General features: G+C 45.0%; 1 protein-coding gene across 1 annotated transcript; it reads left to right on the forward strand.

Annotated features, from left to right (window-relative positions):
• Positions 1-6,638: 6,638 nt before the first annotated feature.
• Positions 6,639-21,017, forward strand: FNTA (farnesyltransferase, CAAX box, subunit alpha). The gene is made up of 9 exons (XM_082205102.1): positions 6,639-6,810; positions 7,977-8,062; positions 9,996-10,110; positions 10,748-10,852; positions 12,457-12,583; positions 13,266-13,414; positions 14,074-14,136; positions 17,589-17,760; positions 20,272-21,017. The coding sequence occupies exons 1-9, from the start codon at positions 6,677-6,679 to the stop codon at positions 20,401-20,403; spliced, it is 1,083 nt and encodes a 360-aa protein (XP_082061228.1). The 5' UTR covers positions 6,639-6,676; the 3' UTR covers positions 20,404-21,017.
• Positions 21,018-21,024: the final 7 nt, after the last annotated feature.

Consider the following 21,024-nt stretch of genomic DNA (forward strand, 5'->3'; position numbering starts at 1 on the left):
AACCCTGGAATGAAGAATCTCATGCTCTACCAACTGAGCTATCCAGCCACTGATGTGGCATTGTGGTGTGCCTAGGACAAGGCTCAGCAAACTTTTTCAGCAGGGGGCCGGTCCACTGTCCCTCAGACCTTGTGGGGGGCCGGACTATATTTTTTGGGGAGGGGAATGAACGAATTCCTATGCCCCACAAATAACCCAGAGATGCATTTTAAATAAAAGGATGCATTCTATTCATGTAAAAACATGCTGATTCCTGGACCATCCATGGGCCAGATTTAGAAGGTGATTGGGCCGGATCTGGCCCCCAGGCCTTAGTTTGCCTACACATGACCTAGGAGAACAGGTTCATATCCCCACTCAGCTATTGAACACACTGGGTGGCTTAGGCCCAATCACAGCCTAAGAGCAAGGTCATTGTGAGGATGGCTTGGGATGGCTCATGTATGCCCTTTCGAGCCCTTTGGAGAAACAGTGGGATGAAAATAATACACACACACACACACACACACAGTCTCTTGAGACAGACAGGTGCCTGCAACAATATATGCACACATACACCAAACACTATAGGGATGCTGGTGGCGCTGTGGGTTAAACCACAGAACCTAGGACTTGCCAATCAGAAGGTTGGCGGTTTGAATCCCCACGACGGGGTGAGCTCCCGTTGCTCGGTCCCTGCTCCTGCCAGCCTAGCAGTTCGAAAGCACATCAAAGTGCAAGTAGATAAATAGGTACCACTCCGGCGGGAAGGTAAACGGCATTTCTGTGCGCTGCTCTGGTTTGCCAGAAGCGGCTTAGTCATGCTGGCCACATAACCCGGAAGCTGTACGCTGGCTCCCTCGGCCAATAAAGCAAGATGAGCGCCGCAACTCCAGAGTCGGTCACGCCTGAGCCTAATGGTCAGGGGTCCCTTTACCTTTACCTTACACCAAACACTCAGGACAGATAGTAGTGCGCAGTTAGGTTTTTTGTTTGCTCTGAACTTGTCTCATGCCTCCCCACCCCACATTAAGGGACATCCTTGAAGCCGACGCAGAAAATCCAGCTACTGCAAAATGCAGCGACTTGGCAGACTATCAGCACCATGTTACACCTGCTGCCAATTAGCTATAGTACCAAACTACTGAACAAAATTCAGAGTGTTGGATCTGCTGTACAAAGCCCTTTACAATTTGGGGTCGGGATCCTGAGAAAATCCTCTCACCCCTTATGTACCTAGCAGTGCTCTGCAGGAGAGGAAATCCTGCACATAGGATCTTATCAGGAGGCCCATTACGCATATTACAGGGATCAGGCCTTTAGCCCAGTGTTTCCCAACCTTTTTTGGGCAAAGGCACACTTGTTTGATGAAAAAAATCTCAAGGCACACCACCATTACAGCCCCGTGACGTCAGCGCGCAGCGTCGCGCCGGGAGGGACGCACGAAAGTGTAAGTTTCAATTATTTTCCCTCCCCTCCTGTGTAAAGGGGAATGCACTCTGCTAAGTAAAGGCACTTGCCACAGCAGCGTCAACGTCACAGCACCCACCGGCACCCAAGAGAGAAGGGGTCTCAGCAGCCCTTTTGCCAGGAAGAGGAGCAAGAACGAGAGGAGGAGGAGGAAGAGGAAGAGAGTCCCCCCCAAAAAAAAACATTCTCCTTTTGATCTTCCTTATTTGCAATTCTTCATTGCAAAACAGCGGTTGATATACAGCTGATTTTTTTGTTATTACAGTCCCCACCCCCTCACCTAGAAAAACACCACCTGTCAATTTTATTATTATTATTATTATTATTATTATTATTATTATTATTATTATTATTATTTTATTATTATTATTATTATTATTCCCCGCCACTCTGGGAGGCTGAAGCCCTTTAAGGCTTCCTTCTGTCCACTCTCTGTGAATTACCTGCCCGGAGCGGGTTTCTGGGGGGGGGGCGCTGCTGCCGGTGTCCTCCCCGTCGACACCGGCAGCATTTAACAACTTTAAAGATGTGCCCCCCCCGTAATTTCCATAACAGTTGGAAGGTCAAAAATATAACCTCCTATGACAACTCCTGCAACCCATGAGCTTTCAGACAAAGATCATGCATGGACAAATGTAAAGATCTTTGGAAAGTATTGGTCGAAACCACAGTAACAAACGAATCAATGTATCTTCAAGGGAAAGAATAAGTAGATCCATTTGCATATATAGCTCTGTAGGCTTAATTATATTCCATTGCTATTTTGTTATTGCTCTTTTCCTCTGCTTCTATTTATTTTTAATGCATGTAACCTTTTTATTCCCCCCCCCCGCCAATTTAACTCCTTGTAATACTCTCAATAAAATATAAAGAAACAAGAAAGGAGATTCCCACAAAACATTAGGAAGGCCTTTCTGGTGGTGAGAGCAGTCAGACAGGGGAAGGGGCTTTTAGGGAGAGGTGGGGGGGGCATCTGCCAAGGACGCTTTAGCTGTGAGTCCTGAATTGCTGGGGGTTGGACTGGATGACCTTTGGGTTCCTTCCACCTCTATGATTCCATGACCTTTAAGGGAAGTCACCTCCATCTTCCTCTCAGAGCAGATGCCCACAAGCCCTGGGTGGGAAGAGCCAGAGAGAGAGAGAGAGAGAGAGAGAGAGAGAGAAAGAGAGGAGGACATTCCTAAGAACAGGCAGCTCAGCTCTCGCCTCCCTCCAGGAACCAGAAAAGCCAGTTTAGGGCTCAGATCTTTCCCACAGGCCTTTCTGAGTTCTCCGGGGACACCCCAGGATGGCCAGAGCGTCACAAGAACCGCACCAGACATTCACCAGACCCCAAATCTTTCCCCCTTCCTGGCCTGAGAGGCTGCAAATTCTACCTGCCTTCCCCCCTCCAATTGATCAACACACAGAGATGCAGGTGGCCAGGGACCCACCTGTGCACACCTGAGCCTGCAAGGGGCAGCCAAGCCCCCTTCACCGCCTGCCCCCCCGCCAGCCCCCTCTCCCCTCCTCCCTAGGCGGCAGCTCCGCCATGACCACAAACGGCGGCGGCGGCAGCAGCCGCGCGCAGCCCGGGCTCCCCTCGCCGGCCGCGGGAGCCAAGGCGCGCGACGAGGGAGCCAAGGCGCGCGATAATTTTCTTATCAGCGGCGCCCGGCAGAGCAGCCCTCTCGGCCACGGCAGCCCGGCTCTCCCAGCCCCCGGGGGCCGCCCTCCTCCCTCGCGCACCCGCAGCGTTCCCGCCCGGAGAGGCGGCGGCGGCAGCAGCAGCCGCGCGCGGCCCGGGCTCCCCTCGCCGGCCGCGGGAGCCAAGGCGCGCGACGAGGGAGAGCCGCGAGGCGGGCGCTGTGGACGGAAGCGCTGCCCGCCGAGCTCGCAGGCAGCCAGGCAGGCAGACGGCAAGAGCCCCGCGCTGGGCGGCCTCTCCTCGCCGCCGCCGCCCCGCCTCTCACCGCCCGACTCGCCCGCCTCCACGGAACACAAGGCAAAGTTCCACGGCACACTAGTGTGCCGCGGAACACCGGTTGGGAAACACTGCTTTAGCCTGTCAGCACCTCCCAGCTTAGGAATTCCCTCCATTATATATCAGGTGTCCCCTTTGATAATTAATTGTTATTACTTTTCGATTTTTAAAATGAATTTACATCCAATTAATTCAATTTAATACAAATTTAAAGTTGACTTCCTACGTTGTTTTTGTGGTGTTGCCCTTCTCTCTCCCCCCCCCCCCTTTCTGGCTTCATCATACTTTACTCTACTTCACTTAAAATAAAAAAAACCTTTGATAGCACACTGCTTCCGATTGTTTTGAAATTATTATTTATTTTTACTTAGATTTTTTTGTGAAATGAAAACAAACAAGGAGAAGTACATATAGCATCGCCACTTTCAATTCATAAGAGTCTTTTTTCACGGGCCGTTTACATTCGGCCCATTGTCATAGACTTTGATTGTTGAATTTGGTGTTGGATAGATATGATGTGATAATGAGATGGAATATAACCATGTTACTTGACCTGCTCTGCCATCCACAGGAATCAAGAGGTTACTACATTCTCACTACTGAGAAAGTTTAACATGAAGTAAGTTGGCGCCGTGGGTTAAACCACAGAGCCTAGGACTTGCCGATCAGAAGGTCGGCGTTTCGAATCCCCGCGACGCGGTGAGCTCCCCTTGCTCGGTCCCTGCTCCTGCCAACCTAGCAGTTCGAAAGCACGTTGAAGTACAAGTAGATAAACAGGTACCGCTCCGGCGGGAAGGCAAACAGGGTTTCTGTGTACTGCTCTGGTTCACCAGAAGCGGCTTAGTCATGCTGGCCACATGATCCGGAAGCTGCACGCTGGCTCCCTCGGGCAATAAAGCGAGATGAGTGCCGCAACCCCAGAGTCGGTCACAACTGGACCTAATGGTCAGGGGTCCCTTTACATTTACCTTTAAGTTTCAAAATTTAATGTATGGAGGGCAGTGTTGACAACCTACAAGCTATGAGCTCTTCTTCATGGTACAGTAGTAGAAAAAATACATTGCATCCGATGTGTGTTCACTGTTGACACTTCAGGGATCTGATAACAATGTTAAACCTTTATTGCAAGCTTGTAGTCAGGGCTCTTTTCTTTTTTTAGGGTTGAGCAGAAATGAAAACATTTTGCATGGCCACAAAAGTGGTCCTTATGTCTACAGGGTTCTTTTCAGATTGCTAGTTTAGAGAACAAGAGGCACGAAACACAAAATCACTCCTCCCAGCTTTTCTCCACTGCCACTCCACATTTCTTCTTTCCCACAAATCCCCATTTGCTCTAGGGCAGTGTTTACCAAACTTGAGTCTCCAGCTGTTTTGGACTACAGTTCCCATCATCCCTGATCTGCTAGCTAGGGATGATGGGAGTTGTAGTCCAAAAACTGCTGAAGACCCCAATTTGGGAAACCCTGTTCTAGGGAATAAAAGAGGAGATCCCAGCAAGCCCCAGTATTTGGCAACTCGGGCCAAATTGCCGGCCTTATATAACAGCAGCCCAGCACTATTTTCATTTTATTTTATAGTTAACTGTGTCTTGCTTTTTAAGGCATTTAGGAAATCAATGTTACTGCTTGTTTATTAAACTTCCAGTACAGGAGATCACAGGGCACAATAATAAAAACCACCGCTCCCCCGGCAGTTCCTCCTGCTCTGCAAACTGGTTCCAAGTCTAGTCATGCAAAACTTGTGGGCTCAGCTACAGATGTGCAGAGGTTTATTAAACGAGTACAAAACTTTGGCATCAGTTTGGAGGGGGTCCCAAAATTTGGGGTCTGTCTTTAATAAAGCTGATGTGTAGGTGTGTAAAAAGCCACATGGGGTCTGATCTGGATGAGCACTGTGATGAGCAATCCAGATGTCACTCTGCATGTATGCATTGTCTGCAGACTCCTGCTCTCCCACAAAGATCTGTCTGGACTGGGTTGTAATGATCTATTTTAGCTTATAGAGAAAACCAAAGTAATGATACATAAAAGCAAAATGTACAGCCCAGCTCTGTGCGTGTTTACTTGGAAATTAAGGCTGCAGACTAAACCTCATTTGCACCGGGTAAGCTGGACCATAAAGAAGGCTGATCGCCGAAGAATTGAAGCTTTTGAATTATGGTGTTGGGAGGAGACTCTTGAGAGTCCCATGGACTGCAAGAAGATCAAACCTATCCATTCTTAAGGAAATCAGTCCTGAGTGCTCACTGGAAGGACAGATCCTGAAGCTGAGACTCTTAATACTTTGGCCACCTCATGAGAAGAGAAGACTCCCTGGAAAAGACCCTGATGTTGGGAAAGATGGAGGGCACAAGGAGAAGGGGATGACAGAGGACGAGATGGTTGGACAGTGTTCTCGAAGCTACCAGAATGAGTTTGACCAAACTGCGGGAGGCAGTGGAAGACAGAAGTGCCTGGCGTGCTCTGGTCCATGGGGTCACGAAGAGTCGGACATGACTAAACAACAAAAGCAGGTATTTGCAGTGCATTGAAATAATCATGCTCTTCATCTCCCACCCACAAAATTATTTATTTTCAGGAGGGTGATCCTGATCATGTTCCCTTGCAAGACATGTATGTACGGTATGTATATATGTATGTATGTATGTATGTATGTATAATGTATATCTAACTCAGTGGGTCTCAACCTTTTTTTGGCCATGCCCCACCTAAGCATCTCTAAAATCCTGATCCCTCACACCGTGACATATAATTATTATTATTCAAAAAGTGATTTCCCAAAAGGCCATTAACTGTTAATAACTCCTTCTCAAATTGCCCCTCTTAAAAAAATCAAATTGCCCCCCTGTGGGGCATGTGCCTCACATTGGGAACCACGGATCTAAGTATGCTATTTATCAATATATATTAATAGATATATTAAAGGTACAGAAGACGAAAAGCCCTACGATGCCTTGCATATGGAAATGAAGGAGTACCCGAAGTGGAACTAAGGAACGCAAAGCTCTTTGGGCATCATGTTCTTCCTGCACTTCCGGTGCGGCGACTTCCGCTTTCCTATCTCTATGGCAAAAGCCTTGTTCCCGTTGGCGGAGAGAGAAAGGAGGGCGCTGTGAATCTCTCCCGTTCCTTCCCGTGCGGCTCTTTCGTGGTGGAGGCGCTCTAGGCCCAGCAGCTGCGCCTCTATGGCTCGGGGCGGCGCTTGTTCCTCATAGGGAAGCCTCCGCCGCTTCCTCTCTTCCGGGGTGGGCGGGAGGCGGCTGTGATGATGGCGGACGGGGAAGGCGGCTTAGACCCCGAGCCCTGCGCTCCTCACCTGGAGGCGGAAGGCGAGGCCGCTGGGGACAGCGAGCTGGACTCCGGGCTGCCCCTAGACGCCGACGGCTACGTCCTGTACAGGTATGTGCGAATGTCGTGCTTTATATACATATATATATATCTACATATATATCTATATGGGGCTTACTTATGAGTAGACGTGCAAAGGACTGCGCTCCAAAACTTAATTAATATATGTAGAGAGAGAGAGAGAGTTTTGGAGCGCAGTCCTTTCCACGTCTACTCATAAGTAAGCCCCATGAAGTCCAATGGCATCGACCCCTAGGTAAGCGTGCTTAGGATTGTAACCTCGGGATGCCTCTTTTGTTGTTGTTGTTGAGTCGTTTAGTCGTGTCCGCCTCTTCGTGACCCCATGGACCAGAGCACGCCAGGCACTCCTGTCTTCCACTGCCTCCCGCAGTTTGGTCAAACTCATGCTGGTAGCTTTGAGAACACTGTCCAACCATCTCGTCCTCTGTCGTCCCCTTCTCCTTGTGCCCTCCATCTTTCCCAGCATCAGGGTCTTTTCCAGGGAGTCTTCTCTTCTCATGAGGTGGCCAAAGTATTGGAGCCTCAGCTTCAGGATCTGTCCTTCCAGTGAGCACTCAGGGCTGATTTCCTTAAGAATGGATAGGTTTGATCTTCTTGCAGTCCATGGGACTCTCAAGAGTCTCCTCCAGCACCATAACTCAAAAGCATCAATTCTTCGGTGATCAGCCTTCCTTATGGTCCAGCTCTCACTTCCATACATTACTAGATGCCTCATTTATGAAAGTCCCAAGCCCCAAACCTGCTGTTTGGTTTATTGCTAGGTGTGTGTGTCTTTTGAGTTTGGGTGGGTTTTTTTTTTAGCAAGTTGGGGTGTAAATGTCCAGATAAATGAATGAAACACATTCCCCTAAGCAAGGCTTGGGTTTTTAAAATGAAGGATGCCCAGGTCTGTTTGGAAATAGCCTCGTCCACTTTCCTGGGCTTCCTTATTCCCGGAGAGGGGCTGATCGCTGTGCTTAGCATAGATGGAGAGACACTCTGAATTACTTTTATAATGTCGTGAAACATGTGGTTGGAAATAGGGAAATTGTGGATGGGGTTTAGGGCAGTGGGGAAATTGCCAGAAAGGAATCATGCAGTGCTGCCCATATGTGCGAACCAACCTTGGTCTTTAGGCAGTGGCTCTGAACTATATATGTCCTAGTATTTCATTCTTTACCCCGGTTGTCAAATTATGATTATTATTTTTTTTACAGGGATAGGAAGGAATGGGCTGATGTTGAGCCAGTACCTCAAGATGATGGGCCAAATCCAGTAGTCCAGATCATATATAGTGAAAAGTGTAAGTTTCAAGTTCTTCGGTTAAAAAATAAAATCGGTATGCCCACCTAAACTAGAAGTGTGGCCATAGAAAGGTGATTCATTCTTCATTACTTCATTACTTCAGAAGTAGAACTGACAGAGTAAGGCAATTATGATGATTCAGGTCATGAAAGAGTGTGTGAGATTACTGCACTTGCTACTAGCACTTAGGTGGGGCTAAAGATTGTTTACAACCCCACCCACATATTAGAAAGCTATCATTAAAGCTTCATGTATAGGAGAAGCTGGGATACACATTTAAGCCTTATTTGATGCTTGATTGCCCTCGGTTTCTTCAGAAGAAAAGACCATCAGTAAAGAAGTGTCAGAGTTGTTTTTAGTAGATAATCTAGATGCACATAAAACAGTAGCTTTAATGCTAGTTAATGCTGCTTTTTCAGCAAGAAAAAGCAAGCTACATTAGGTACTTTTCTGTTTGATACACAAACATATCAAAAGGGCATTTACATTTTAGGTGCATTTTCCAGATTACTGTACCTTCAGTGGGTGGGGGTGGGTTTAAAACAATATTTCTGTAAGCTGCTTAGAGGTTTTCTTACAATCAAGCAGTATATAAGTTTTGTTAAGTAAGTAGATAAAACACAATAAGCCAAAAAAAGAGAGAGGACAGGTTCCCTTTCTCCTCCGAGCCTTCAGTCCAAGTGTCAACAGTGGGAGTGACAAAGCAGGAGGAGGAGATTCAAAGTTAACGCACGACAAACATTAACAAGTTAACTTCAGCTGAAAATGGTAATTAAAGGTTAAAGCCATTTTGAGGAAGGATTTAAAGGAAGAGGCTGGGAGGTTGAAGGAACAACCTGCGTGTATAGGCTGATGTGGTTGGATTCCTGGGGAAGGAGGGAGAGGGTGCCTGGAGGATATATATACTGCATGAAATTTCTCATTTCTTTGGACTTGCTGTGGACTTACCACGCAAGTGCCTTCTGCTATCCGGAGAGCAGAATAAACTCTTTCTTGGAATCAACCTCGGTGTCATTTGACTTCCTTCCTCCCTCCCGGGAGCAACGCAGACCCACTTGGTGAACTCCAGTAAGGCTACAAGGTGACGAAAGAGAGAGAGAGACTCAAACTGTGTTGGTTTTCTGAGGAAGAGTTCCAGGCATAAGGGTGAACTGGCAGAGTTGATGAAGAAAGCAATGTGGACTGTGTGGTACTTCCTTTGCTCCTGATCTGGAAGCCGCTGTTAGTGTAGAATGCAGCAGAGCAAGACCCTGTCAGCATATAGCACCTGTGCTGGGAGACCTGTGCTGCTTGCTGGTTTGCTAGCAGGCCAAGTTCAAAGTGTTACTATTATTATAGAAAGCCCTTAACAACAGGACCAGGTTACCTGCAAGATGGCCTTACTCCATATAGACCCACTTGGCTGCTTCGAACTGCGGAACTGGCACTGTTACAGGTGTTGCATCATACTGAAAATGGCTTAGGGTGCCAAGAGTTGGAGAAGGGAAGATCACAGGCAAGGACGTGGCAGGTAATAAGGGCAGGGAGAGGGTGGGGCAAAGCAGTGGAGAGCTCTAAAGGCCACAGGGCATTTATGCTGGATAGGGAGCCAGTCTAGGGAGCCCAGGGTCTGAGCCATCAGGGATGCGAATGGTTTTGGCAGTAGAACTTTGGGAAGAGATGAGAAGATCTTTGTCCTTCGAGGAGGATAAGACAATTGATGGTCATGATGGCTGGTGTACTGCCTCCAGCAATGGCCCTGGTATGCCTCTGAACACCAGTTGCTGGGGAAGACTGTTGTGTGTTCATAGCCAGCTTGAGGGATTCCCATACACATCTGGTTGCCCACTGTGAGAACAGGATTGTGGACTAGATGGGTATTTTGGCTTCTTCTGACCCATAAGGAAGGCTAGAGAGTGATTTGACATAAAGCGATTTCTCTCTCTCTCTAGTTAAAGATGTATATGATTACTTCCGGGCTGTTCTGCAATGTGATGAAAGGAGCGAAAGAGCTTTCAGCTTAACGGGGGATGCCATTGATCTTAATGCTGCGAACTACACTGTGTGGTATGTAGTGATGATGAATCTGTCATTTATTGTTAGTTGGGAATTGCTGAGTATACATGAAGAAAACCACAAGTTGAGTCTGAATTTCTTTTATTTTTTGTGTGGAATCTCTAATATTTAAGTAATTTTTATCTGAATAGCTTGATTAAAATGCATTTTTAACTAAGCACAAGAAACTAGTAGTGAAACTGTGCTAAAATGCTACTTTCCCAGGCCTTGTTGCAAAATAAGTGAGTAGACATTTTCCTTGCAGAAAATTCTTGCTCATGTGAGACTTGTATACCATGAGACACGACTGCCATTAATGCATGGCATTGTAACCTTGAGGTTGGATTACTGTCATGAGCTCTAAGTTTGGCTGTCTTCTTTTTAAAAAAAATGTCCAGAAACTGCAGGTGATCCAAAATGAAATGGCTAGACTCTCTTCTGGAAGAAACTGGGGGAGAACCATGCAATATCTGTTCTTCAACAGCCAATGATTGCTGGCCTTGATGAAAAGTGCTGGTGTTCACTTTTAAATCTGAATGGCTGCACCAAGGCTACCTGAAGGAGCAGGTTCTACTGAGTATTCTTCTTTGGGTCTCGCATTTTGCTGAAGAGTATTTTTCTTGTCTGATGATTGTTTTTTCTTCTGTAGGCATTTCCGCAGGGTTCTTCTGCAGTCCCTGAACAAAGATCTACACGAGGAACTCAATTATATCACAGCTATCATTGAAGATCAGCCAAAGAATTATCAAGTCTGGTAATGTCTGGCTCCTTTTTGATAAGGAAAGTTATTTCCCTTGAAAGGAAATGCCCGCTTGCGTGGACTTGCCTGTCTTTTCTAAATTATAAGTGCAGAATGCTTACGTGGAGACCATTGTACATGGCAAGAATGCTTAAGATGAGGAGGGTTTTGTTTATATGATGACACGACATACATAATGCGTTTTGCAGAAATGCCAGTATTGTAAATGCTTATAGAAAAACGAGAAGAAAGTAGGAGTGTTTGCAAACATGCACAAACAGCAACAGAAAGAAGGGGGGGGGGACCCAAAGCAACATTTCATTGGCCATTTTCTGTATATAACCTGAGAAGAATTACAGTGGTATATGTTAATATATTATGAGGTATGTTAATATATTATAAGGTGAAATGCAGCAAACCAAAAGGATTTCAGGGGGGGGACATGCACACACTCACAATCATATAAAATTCAAAATTCTTTATAAACGTTCTTAATGAAAAACAACAATAATTTGACGTCCACATAAATGCTTTGAGAAGGTGAGCAAAATGTCCTTATAAGCCAAGCTACTAGGTCCATCAATAATTACTAGTCTATGAAAATGGTCAGAAGCCTACTTACTAGTTCTTCATAGCATAACAAATAACATTACCTTTGTAAACTTCCCTGTCTGATCACCTTTGTGCAGTTTGTGCTCGCCATAGATAACTAGGCTGATGGCTGTTTTCATGGCTGCCTTTGTCCCTCTTTATTTGTTCTTGGTTTGAATATGGCAGGCTGGCAGATGCTTTTTGACTGTGTTCTCGGTCTGTTTCCTTTCCCACCCCAGGCTCAGTTTAACACAACAGCCTGCATTTCTTTTTCCTCATTTGCTAACGGTCCAACAATAGCTCAAACCCAGAAGGGCAGCCTAAGCCCAATGAGGCTTCTTTAGTCCAGCAGTAGAACTGGTAGCTTACACTGTTGCAGCTGCAGCATCTGGCACTTGACAAAGCAGGGCAGTGCCAAGTGACTCTTATAAAGTGCCTGAAAATCCTTTTGCTAGCAGGAAAGCTGTGGGCAAGAGTCTGTTGGTTTTCCTGAGATGCTATGCTAAGACTGCATGCATTGGGGTGTTGCATCTGTGGGTGGGACTCTGTGCCCCACCTGATTAATGGCTATTAATACTTTGCACAGAAGACGTGGCAAATTCAGACACGCACATCACTTGCATGCTGGCTGTGGCATCAAATGATGAAATTGTACATATGAATAAGCTAAGTGGATTAATCGCTGCAAGGACAGCTTTCTTTCTGCCTCGTATAAACTCAACACAATGCTCGTCAGTGGGTGCAACTTGCACTTTCAGCGGGAGAGTTGCCAAGCGGTGTGATAGAACATTGCAGCCTTTAATGAGCTGTCTCGCACTACAAGATCAGAAACAACCAAATATGACGATGTGCCACTCATTCAATTACCATTCCATTGAACATTTTTGTTTTCGAGTGCAAATGCCCATTATCCATCACTCTTGGCAGGATTGCATTTCAATAAAAAAAACAACTAAACAGTAAACAGGCACTGAAGGGATGCTGGTTTTTTTTAGTTTTGTTTAAATAAGGATTTCTTCATGTTTTAGGCACCACAGACGAGTGTTGGTGGAGTGGCTGAAGGATCCATCCCAGGAACTAGAATTTATAGCAGACATTCTTAACCAGGATGCTAAGAACTACCATGCATGGCAGCACAGGCAGTGGGTCATTCAGGTATTTTGATGTTGCTCTTAGTAGCAAAATGCCCACTGATATTGTACATTGCAAGGAGCCCTGGGGAATGCCACTGGGAGTGGAATCCCTTCACTGATCACTATGGTGGGTAGAAGGCAGGTTTTGCCCCCTCTGCAATGTTGTTCCCATTTGCGTCACTTTTATTTCCGAACCTCCTAACCCTGGGAATGAATGGCAACCATTGACCAAACTGCTAAGGAAGCAAAAAGGTGTCCCATATTTTGGGTTCAGTTTCTTGGTCATACTAGAGTGTGACAGAATGTTGGGAACTGTCATTTATGTATACAGGTTATTACTGCTTTGAAATGATTAAATCAAGGTTGCATTGCAGGAGGTTGGAATAGATAACCCTTGGGGTCCCTTCCAACTCTGATTATAAGTAATTAATCTCATGATTAATGGTATTCTCACGAAATGACTCTCATGACATTCTCCTGTGTATGGTATTCAAGATGCTATACCATGTTTGTATCGTTGCTTTTCTCATGGGCAGCTTGGCTTGCTAAAAACTGCCTTGTTTTTATTGTTCTATTTATCCTGAATTTTTTGCTGCCTAACTCTTAAAATCTAGAATTGCTTCAGTTGCCGCTGTGGAAATGAGGCTATTTCTCAAATGTACTTCATCCTTCCAGCATTTCTCCCTTAATTGTTGTACTTTTAGGAATTTAAACTGTGGGATGATGAACTCGAGTATGTGGAACAGCTCCTGAAAGACGATGTCAGAAACAATTCTGTCTGGAACCAAAGATACTTTGTAATTTCAAACACAACTGGTTATAACGATCCTGCTGTTTTAGAGAGAGAAGTCCAGTAAGTAAAATAAATACTCAACTTCATTTGAGACCATTTAGACTTGTCACAGGCAGAAGGATACATCAGAGATGCTTGCATGGCTTTTCTTTTGTTTTAGTATATTGGGTTTTACCATTAGATAAGGAAGCATCTGCCAACCTGATGCCTCCTGATGTTTGGGACTACAACTCCCATCAGCCTCAACCAGCACAGCAGAGTTTGAGAGTTGTAGTCCTCAAACTTTGGAAGGCATCAAGTTGGTGAAAGATGAGCTAAGGACATCAAAACTCATGCCCTTGGATTATTTCCGCCTTGTGAATTAATCTTTCTATAGTATTATCTTGAGAGATTCCCCACTATTTTCTTTTTCTTTTTTAAAAAAAGAATCTGTAGAATATCTTTTCCTTGGTAGGAAATTTATTTATTGGAGAGAAGACATTTTTAGTTGTGTTCAGCTAAGTCATACTTAAGAATAGACTCACTGAAATTTATGAGCCTGCTAGTCATGTCCAGTGGGTTTACTCTGAGTAGGACTGGTGTTGACTACCACCTACTCTTATGTTGAATGCCATTTACTCTCTGCTATTTGGAGAAAAAAAATGAGTTCTTTGATATGCATAACATATGACTCCCTATTTCCACACTTCTTTATCAAATACTCTGCTTTTCTTTTTCAGGTTTACCCTAGAAATGATCAAGATGGTGCCCCATAATGAAAGTGCTTGGAACTATTTGAAAGGGTGAGATAAATTTGTTAGCGGCTTTGGCTATTCTGAAGTGCAGAATATGCTAGTATTTGTTATTTTGTTATATATATTTGTTATATCTGAAGGAGCGTCTCCACCCCCATCGTTCTACCCGGACACTGAGGTCCAGCACCGAGGGCCTTCTGGCGGTTCCCTCACTGTGAGAAGCCAAGTTACAGGGAACCAGGCAGAGGGCCTTCTTGGGAGTGGCGCCCTCCCTGTGGAACACCCTCCCACCAGATGTCAAAGAGAACAACAACTACCAGGCTTTCAGAAGACATCTGAAGGCAGCCCTGTTTCGGGAAGCTTTTAATGTTTGATGTATTATAGTATTTTAATATTCTTTTGGAAGCCGCCCAGATTGGCTGGGGAAGCCCAGCCAGATGGGTGGGGTATAAATAATAAATTATTATTATTATTATTATTACATTTATATACCACCTTTAAGGGATGCGGGTGGCGCTGTGGGTTAAACCACAGAGCCTAGGACTTGCTGATCAGAAAGTTGGCGGTTCGAATCCCCGCGATGGGGTGAGCTCCCGTTGCTCGGTCCCTGATCCTGTCAACCTAGCAGTTCGAAAGCACGTCAAAGTGCAAGTAGATAAATAGGTACCACTCCGGCAGGAAGGTAAACGGCGTTTCTGTGCGCTGCTCTGGTTCGCCAGAAGTGGCTTAGTCATGCTGGCCACATGACCCAGAAGCTGTATACCGGCTCCCTCGGCCAATAAAGCGAGATGAGCGCCGCAACCCCAGAGTCGGTCACGTCTGGACCTAATGGTCAGGGGTCCCTTTACCTTTTTACCACCTTTAGCTTACAGGGATCTCAAGGTGGTGTTCATGGTTCTCCTCTTCCCCATTTCACCCTCACAAAAATCTTGTGAGATGTGTTAGGCTAAGAGATGGTGACTGGTCCAAGGTCACCCAGTGAGTCCAACACTCTAACCCAGGGGTTAGCAAACCTTTTCAGCAGAGGGCCGGTCCACTGTCTCTCAGACCTTGGGGGCGGACAGCGGACTATATTTTGAAGAGAAAGAAATGAACGAACTCCTGTGCCCCACAAATAATCCAGAGATGCATTTTAAATAAAAGGACACATTCTACTCATGTAAAATCACTCTGATGGGCCAGATTTAGAAGGTGATTGGGCTGGATCCAGCCTTTGGGCCTTAGTTTGCCTACCCATGCTCTAACAGTTATGTCACACTGGCTTGCTGTTCTAATAGCAGGCCCAGGGTTCAGCTTCCTGAAAAATTTTGCTTTCATTTTTAAAACAAGTTTCCAGCCTTTCACCGCAGAGGTATTTGTGAATGTACATGGGCGGTGCCTATTGCAGCCAATGCAGTTGTGGAATACAATTTCCTACGGTTGGTAAGCACTTAAGTGCATTTCCTTTGCCGCCATGACTAGCAAAACCAGAAAAAAATTGTGCAAAAGAAGACAGAAAACGTAAATCTATTCAGTTTGCCTACGTGTTATAAGATGCAGAACCTATGCTTTTTTTTCATTTGTTTTTGATTGCGTAACTTCCATATTTTTAGCACAGTGTACATGGGAGCCCTGGATATTTTGTAATTCCAGATATTTTGTAATTCCAGAGGCTGTAAGAAGGAGTTACTCCAAATGATTTTCTGCTCCCAGTTTTGGCAAGGGTAGGAAACTGTAACAGAAGTAGAGGATGACTGAGTTGCAAAACGGCATGGAGTGCAGACACAGAATGGCTTGCAGAAGGGCTGTGTCCTCCATGCAGGTTTGCTAGAGGGGTGGAAGTTCTCCAAGTGCTTCAGGTGCTGTTGCATGGGCAGAGTGATATAGATCAGCTTCAGGTACCAGAAAAAGACTGTCACTACCCAGTTCTGGAGGCTTTGCGTCTAAGATGAGAAAAGAAAATGTCAGGTGATACATGGCCTTAAGAGTCACATTGTAGAGGAAGCACATACTGGTGAGGATGTGGTTGTCTTCAGGGTTGTGTTGTTGTTTTTTAAAAAAAAATTAAAATCATATACTTTTTTGAGCTGCTCTTAGCATTCAGGGATAGAAGTTGTGAAGAACTGTTGTTGTTGTTGCATATTCTGTACATGGTGGGTGGATGTCTTACATAATGTAAATGGCTTACATAAACATATTTATATTGATGTAAGCCATTTTATTGAATAGAGCAAAGTGGTTTGCAGTCAGCATAATCTTCTTCTTTTTTTAAGGCTACAAAAAATAGAACGAGACCAGGAACCACAGGTCCAAAAGAGCCTATAGCCCTGTTTTGTTTTGTTTTTAAAAATATTTTTTATTAGATATTTTCTTGGTTTACAAAAGTACGTGCAATGTCTCTTTTTTCAGGTTGTAAAGTCTTTTCTGCAGATCAGTTTTGAGACAGATTTGTTTTGAGACATTAGTGTTGTGTACAGTCTAAGGTTGGGGAAGAAGAGAGGGAGGAGAGGAGGGGTGGGGTGGCGAAACTTATATTCTGTTATATAGTGTAGGTGTGGGGTTTTGTGTCAGCATCAACTGAGCAGCTTCTCCTCCTGCCTTGTTGAATAAAGTTGTACCTGGTGCCCAGATGACATCTGGGAGGATGCCAGTCGGATTGCACACGCCATGGAGTTCCAGATGTTGTTGGACTCCAGGTCTCCCAACCCCAGCCAGTATAACCTGTGGTCTGAGATCATGGAAGGTAGGGTCCAGCAATGTCTGTGGAGCCACAGGTTCTCCAGCCATAGTGCAGACTTTAGTGCTGAGCAAATTGCCGAATCCTGATTGGTCTGTTGAGGTGCTTTCCTGGGCCTTGTTTCGTTTTCCAGGACTTTATCAGCTGTGCACGTTCCCTCTGGCACTTAGCTCATTGCCATATTTCAGGGGCAGGGGGATCTTGCCGCTTGTCTTCTGAATAAAGGTAAAGGGACCCCTGACCATTAGGTCCAGTCGTGGCTGACTCTGGGGTTGCGGCGCTCATCTCGCTTTATTGGCCGAGGGAGCCGGCATACAGCTTCTGGGTCATGTGGCCAGCATGACTAAGCCGCTTCTGGCGAACCAGAGCAGCGCACGGAAGCGCCATTTACCTTCCCGCTGGAGCCTATTTATCTACTTGCACTTTGATGTGCTTTCGAACTACTAGGTTGGCAGGAGCAGGGACTGAGCAATGGGAGCTCACCCCGCCGCAGGGATTCGAACCACCAACCTTCTGATCAGCAAGTCCTAGGCTCTGTGGTTTAACCCACAGCACCACCCGCATCCCTCTGAATACCTGGCACTGATTCATGATACTGGTTGAGATGGATTGTAGGTTAATGATACCTGACACTATTTGTAGTTGCTTGCTTGCTTATCATTTTATATAGGCCATAGGAGATTTCCACATTCTGTAGGAAGCGTCAGATTGGTAAATGTACAGCAAATGGTGTGGTGACCGCATGCAAATGAAGTGTGGCATTCACAGCTGCATTTTATTTCAGGATCCTGCAGGATCGTGGCCTTTCGAAACATCCAAACCTCTTAGGACAGCTACTGGAATTGCAGCCAAGTCATAGTTCCCCCTACCTGATTGCCTTTTTGGTGGACATATATGAAGATATGCTGGAAAACGAGTGTGAAAACAAGGAAGAAACTCTCAGCAAAGCATTAGAGGTTAGTTTTTAAAAGTTGTTCAGCCTCTGTGTTACCCTTTTAATAGACTAGTTGCAATAAGCAGATGGGGAACTCAATCTTTTCTCCAGTCTTCTGTAGAATTTAATCTCACCTGTGGATAAATAGTCTGTCAGTTTGAATGTGGCAGCACCAACTTTTGGTACCGCAAACAAATTTAGTGAAAGGATAGTGATTTTTAAATTGACATAATTGCAGAATGTTATCCATTTTTGCAGAATTGAAAATTGGACAGAAATAGCACAGACCACTTCTCTGCCATGCACTGCAGTCTGGAAGTTATAATTCTGAGGAAAATACTTGTTTAAGATGCAGTATTAATATGCTGTATAACTGCTGTCACAATTACTTTTATGCGTGCTGATTATCAGATTGCTATTTAATGCCAGCTACAAAGGAAATGTAAAAATTAAAGGGGTTTCACTTTTTATGTAACCATTTTGCCTCTTTCCATATACAGTGGTACCCTGCAAGATGAATGCCTCGCAAGACGGAAAACCCGCAAGACGAAAGGGTTTTCTGTTTTGGAGGCGCTTCGCAAGACGAATTTCCCTATGGGCTTGCTTCGCAAGATGAAAGCCCATAGGGAAATCTCCGGGGACCTCTTTTAAATGCTGGTGTTGGGGAGCAAAGCCTTTCGCCCCCCGCCCGCCTTCAGAAGAGGTCCAGGACCTCTTCTGAAGGCGGGCGGGGGGCAAAAGTCTTTGTCCCCCCTGCCTGCCTTCCCAGGGGCTTTTACATCGCCCCGGACAGCGGAGAAGTCCTCCGCTGTCCCGGGCGATTTTAAAATGCCGCCCGCCAGCATTTTAAGATCGCCCCGGACAGCGGAGAAGTCCTCCGCTGTCCCGGGGTTTTTTAAAATGCTGGGGGTGGGAAGAAAAGCCCTTGCCCCCCCCCCCAGCCTTCAGAAGAGGTCGGGGGACAGACTGTCCCCGGACCTGGTCTGAAGGCGGTTTCCATAGGAACGCATTAATTGATTTTCAGTGCATTCCTATGGGAAACCGTGCATCGCAAGACGAAAAACTCGCAAGAAGAAAAAACTTGCGGAACGAATTAATTTCGTCTTGCGAGGCACCACTGTATGCTGTTCTGTACAGCAGCTGACTCCCATTTCATCCCTAAATTATGCGCTCAGAACTTCTGACTTATTGTTAAGGGCTTTCAGCCAGCTGCTACCAGTCAACATATGAGGGACAGGATTTGCCTTTCTGTCTAGATTCAGCACTATTTTTTATTATTATTTTGGTTAGAAAGAACTGTGGGTTTTTTTTAAAAAAGGCTTGGTTATAACCTGTGGTACATTAAGAAATGCAGTCTTCGGTTGACAAAAAAACTAGACTGGAAGGGTTGGAAAGCTGTATTTTAGTGTCCATTAAGAGAATTAGGCTTGTATTTTATCCTGCCATGTAGGAGAGAGAGAGAGAACTTTGTGTATTTCATTTGCTTTGCCAAATCTTAAAAGCCAGGCTGAGCTACCAGATTATCTGGATAGAGTATTTTGCTTTGAGAAAAGGAAAGTCTTTTTTTACATGCTGATAAAGCCCTCTACCAACTTCCTTTGCACTCCAAAAGATGCCTTTTAATTATTATACTATTATTACCATATTGTATAAACAGTGAAAGGACAGATCCATACGCAGTGGTGCTTACACTTTAGAAATAGAGAAAAGGGAAGCAACAGAAGGTTAGGAAAACTGAAACTGGTAGGGGAATACAGTAATGTGAATGAATACTCCAGTTGTACATTATTCCACTTCATTGTTGGTGTGTATGGGGCTTGGGGGAAATGCTCCTCAGCTAAATTTCTGTTCTTTGCTGTACCTTAAGATTTATTTATTTCTGCTAGAAAAGAATTCTAAATCAGTTAGCGTGGAGTGGGTTGGAAATTGGAAGATTGTTGGGTATTTACTACTGGAGAATCAATAGTGAATTCAATTACTTGTCTCTCTTGAATATTTCAAAATAAATATCACTGGTGAATACCACACATAACTTTCAGGCTTTCTAAGGGCACTGATGAGTATTCCCCAGGAAAACAACAGCAGAGGATTCCATCCTTTTTGGGTCAAAAAACATTATAGAAACTTTTAGAAATAAAATCATTGGCTTAAAAACAATCCCTGTAGAATTAGTCTCGATAAATCTTGGTTAGGTTAGGATTCCACTGCTGAAAAATAGAAAATAGTTCTGGCAGGGGCTGATGGGAGTTGGAGTCCAAAACATCTGGAGGGTTACCAGGTTGTGGCACGCTGGGCAAGATTAAACCCATAGTTTGACTTGGCAGAATGTGGCTTCAGATCCATGCACCTGCTAACCCAGCAGAGTTCTTCCAGTTCCACTATCCAGTGTTGTCTTCTGGTCTGTTGCAGGTTTCCAGAGCAGGGAACTGCCTTTCTGCTTATATTGGCAAAACACCATGAGCCTTTGGGGTGCTATATAATAAACAAAATAAACCATGCAAACTGTTCAAACTTATAATTCTCCTTTCTGTAGCTATGTGAAATCCTGGCTAAAGAAAAAGACATAATCCGGAAGGAATACTGGAGATACATTGGACGGTCCCTTAAGAGCAAACACAGCCCAAGTGAGGAGCAGAATGTGCCAACTAACGATGATCCGCAGTAACTCCATGTTAAAGCAGGAAAGAATATGACATTTGGCTCTGGGTGTGAACTACAAGAACTTTAAGAGTGGAGATAGCTAGGCAGGCAATTAAACAGAGTGATGTTCTCCACCCCTTCCCAAAATATGTTGCAACTCTACATTACTACAGAGGTATTGCTTCTAATCTCACCAGGAGTGTAAGGCACTCTCCATAACATACTGACCCCTGGTTACTGCTGCTGTACAGATTAACTGTGGGGGTGGTCCAAAGCACTGTGCATTTAAAAAAACACTTAGCAATTACTTGAATTGTACCAAATAAAGGAATTGTTTTCTTCATTTTATGTGAATAATGCTGTACTAGTGATTTTAATGCCCTAAATTGGTTCCCAGTCTTGGCCTCCACAGAGTGGCCGCTGTTCTCATAAAGCAAGCGCATGTAAGATTCTGAAAGTATTTGAGTTGGATTGCAGAGTCCTCGTTTACAGTGGATTTATGGAGTAACTTAATTTCAGTTACTTGAAAGGAATGAAGTTGTATATCTGAGCAGCTATGCAACACTGACGTGTGTTTTCATTGTATCCAACTAATGCCATCAATAATTTGTATTAAAAGATATAGAACTTGTACAAGGACTTGATG

This window comes from Podarcis vaucheri (genome assembly GCF_965113315.1).
Source record: "Podarcis vaucheri genome assembly, chromosome: 17".
NCBI classification, from domain to species: domain Eukaryota; kingdom Metazoa; phylum Chordata; class Lepidosauria; order Squamata; family Lacertidae; genus Podarcis; species Podarcis vaucheri.

Bases quoted from the DNA above. Each gene is read 5' to 3' on its own strand.
- FNTA (XM_082205102.1), top strand. From the start codon at position 6,677: ATGATGGCGGACGGGGAAGGCGGCTTAGACCCCGAGCCCTGCGCTCCT. The intron at 8,063-9,995 runs GTAAGTTTCAAG...CTCTCTCTCTAG, and splicing joins GATCATATATAGTGAAAAGT to TTAAAGATGTATATGATTAC. The intron at 10,853-12,456 runs GTAATGTCTGGC...TTCATGTTTTAG, and splicing joins CCAAAGAATTATCAAGTCTG to GCACCACAGACGAGTGTTGG.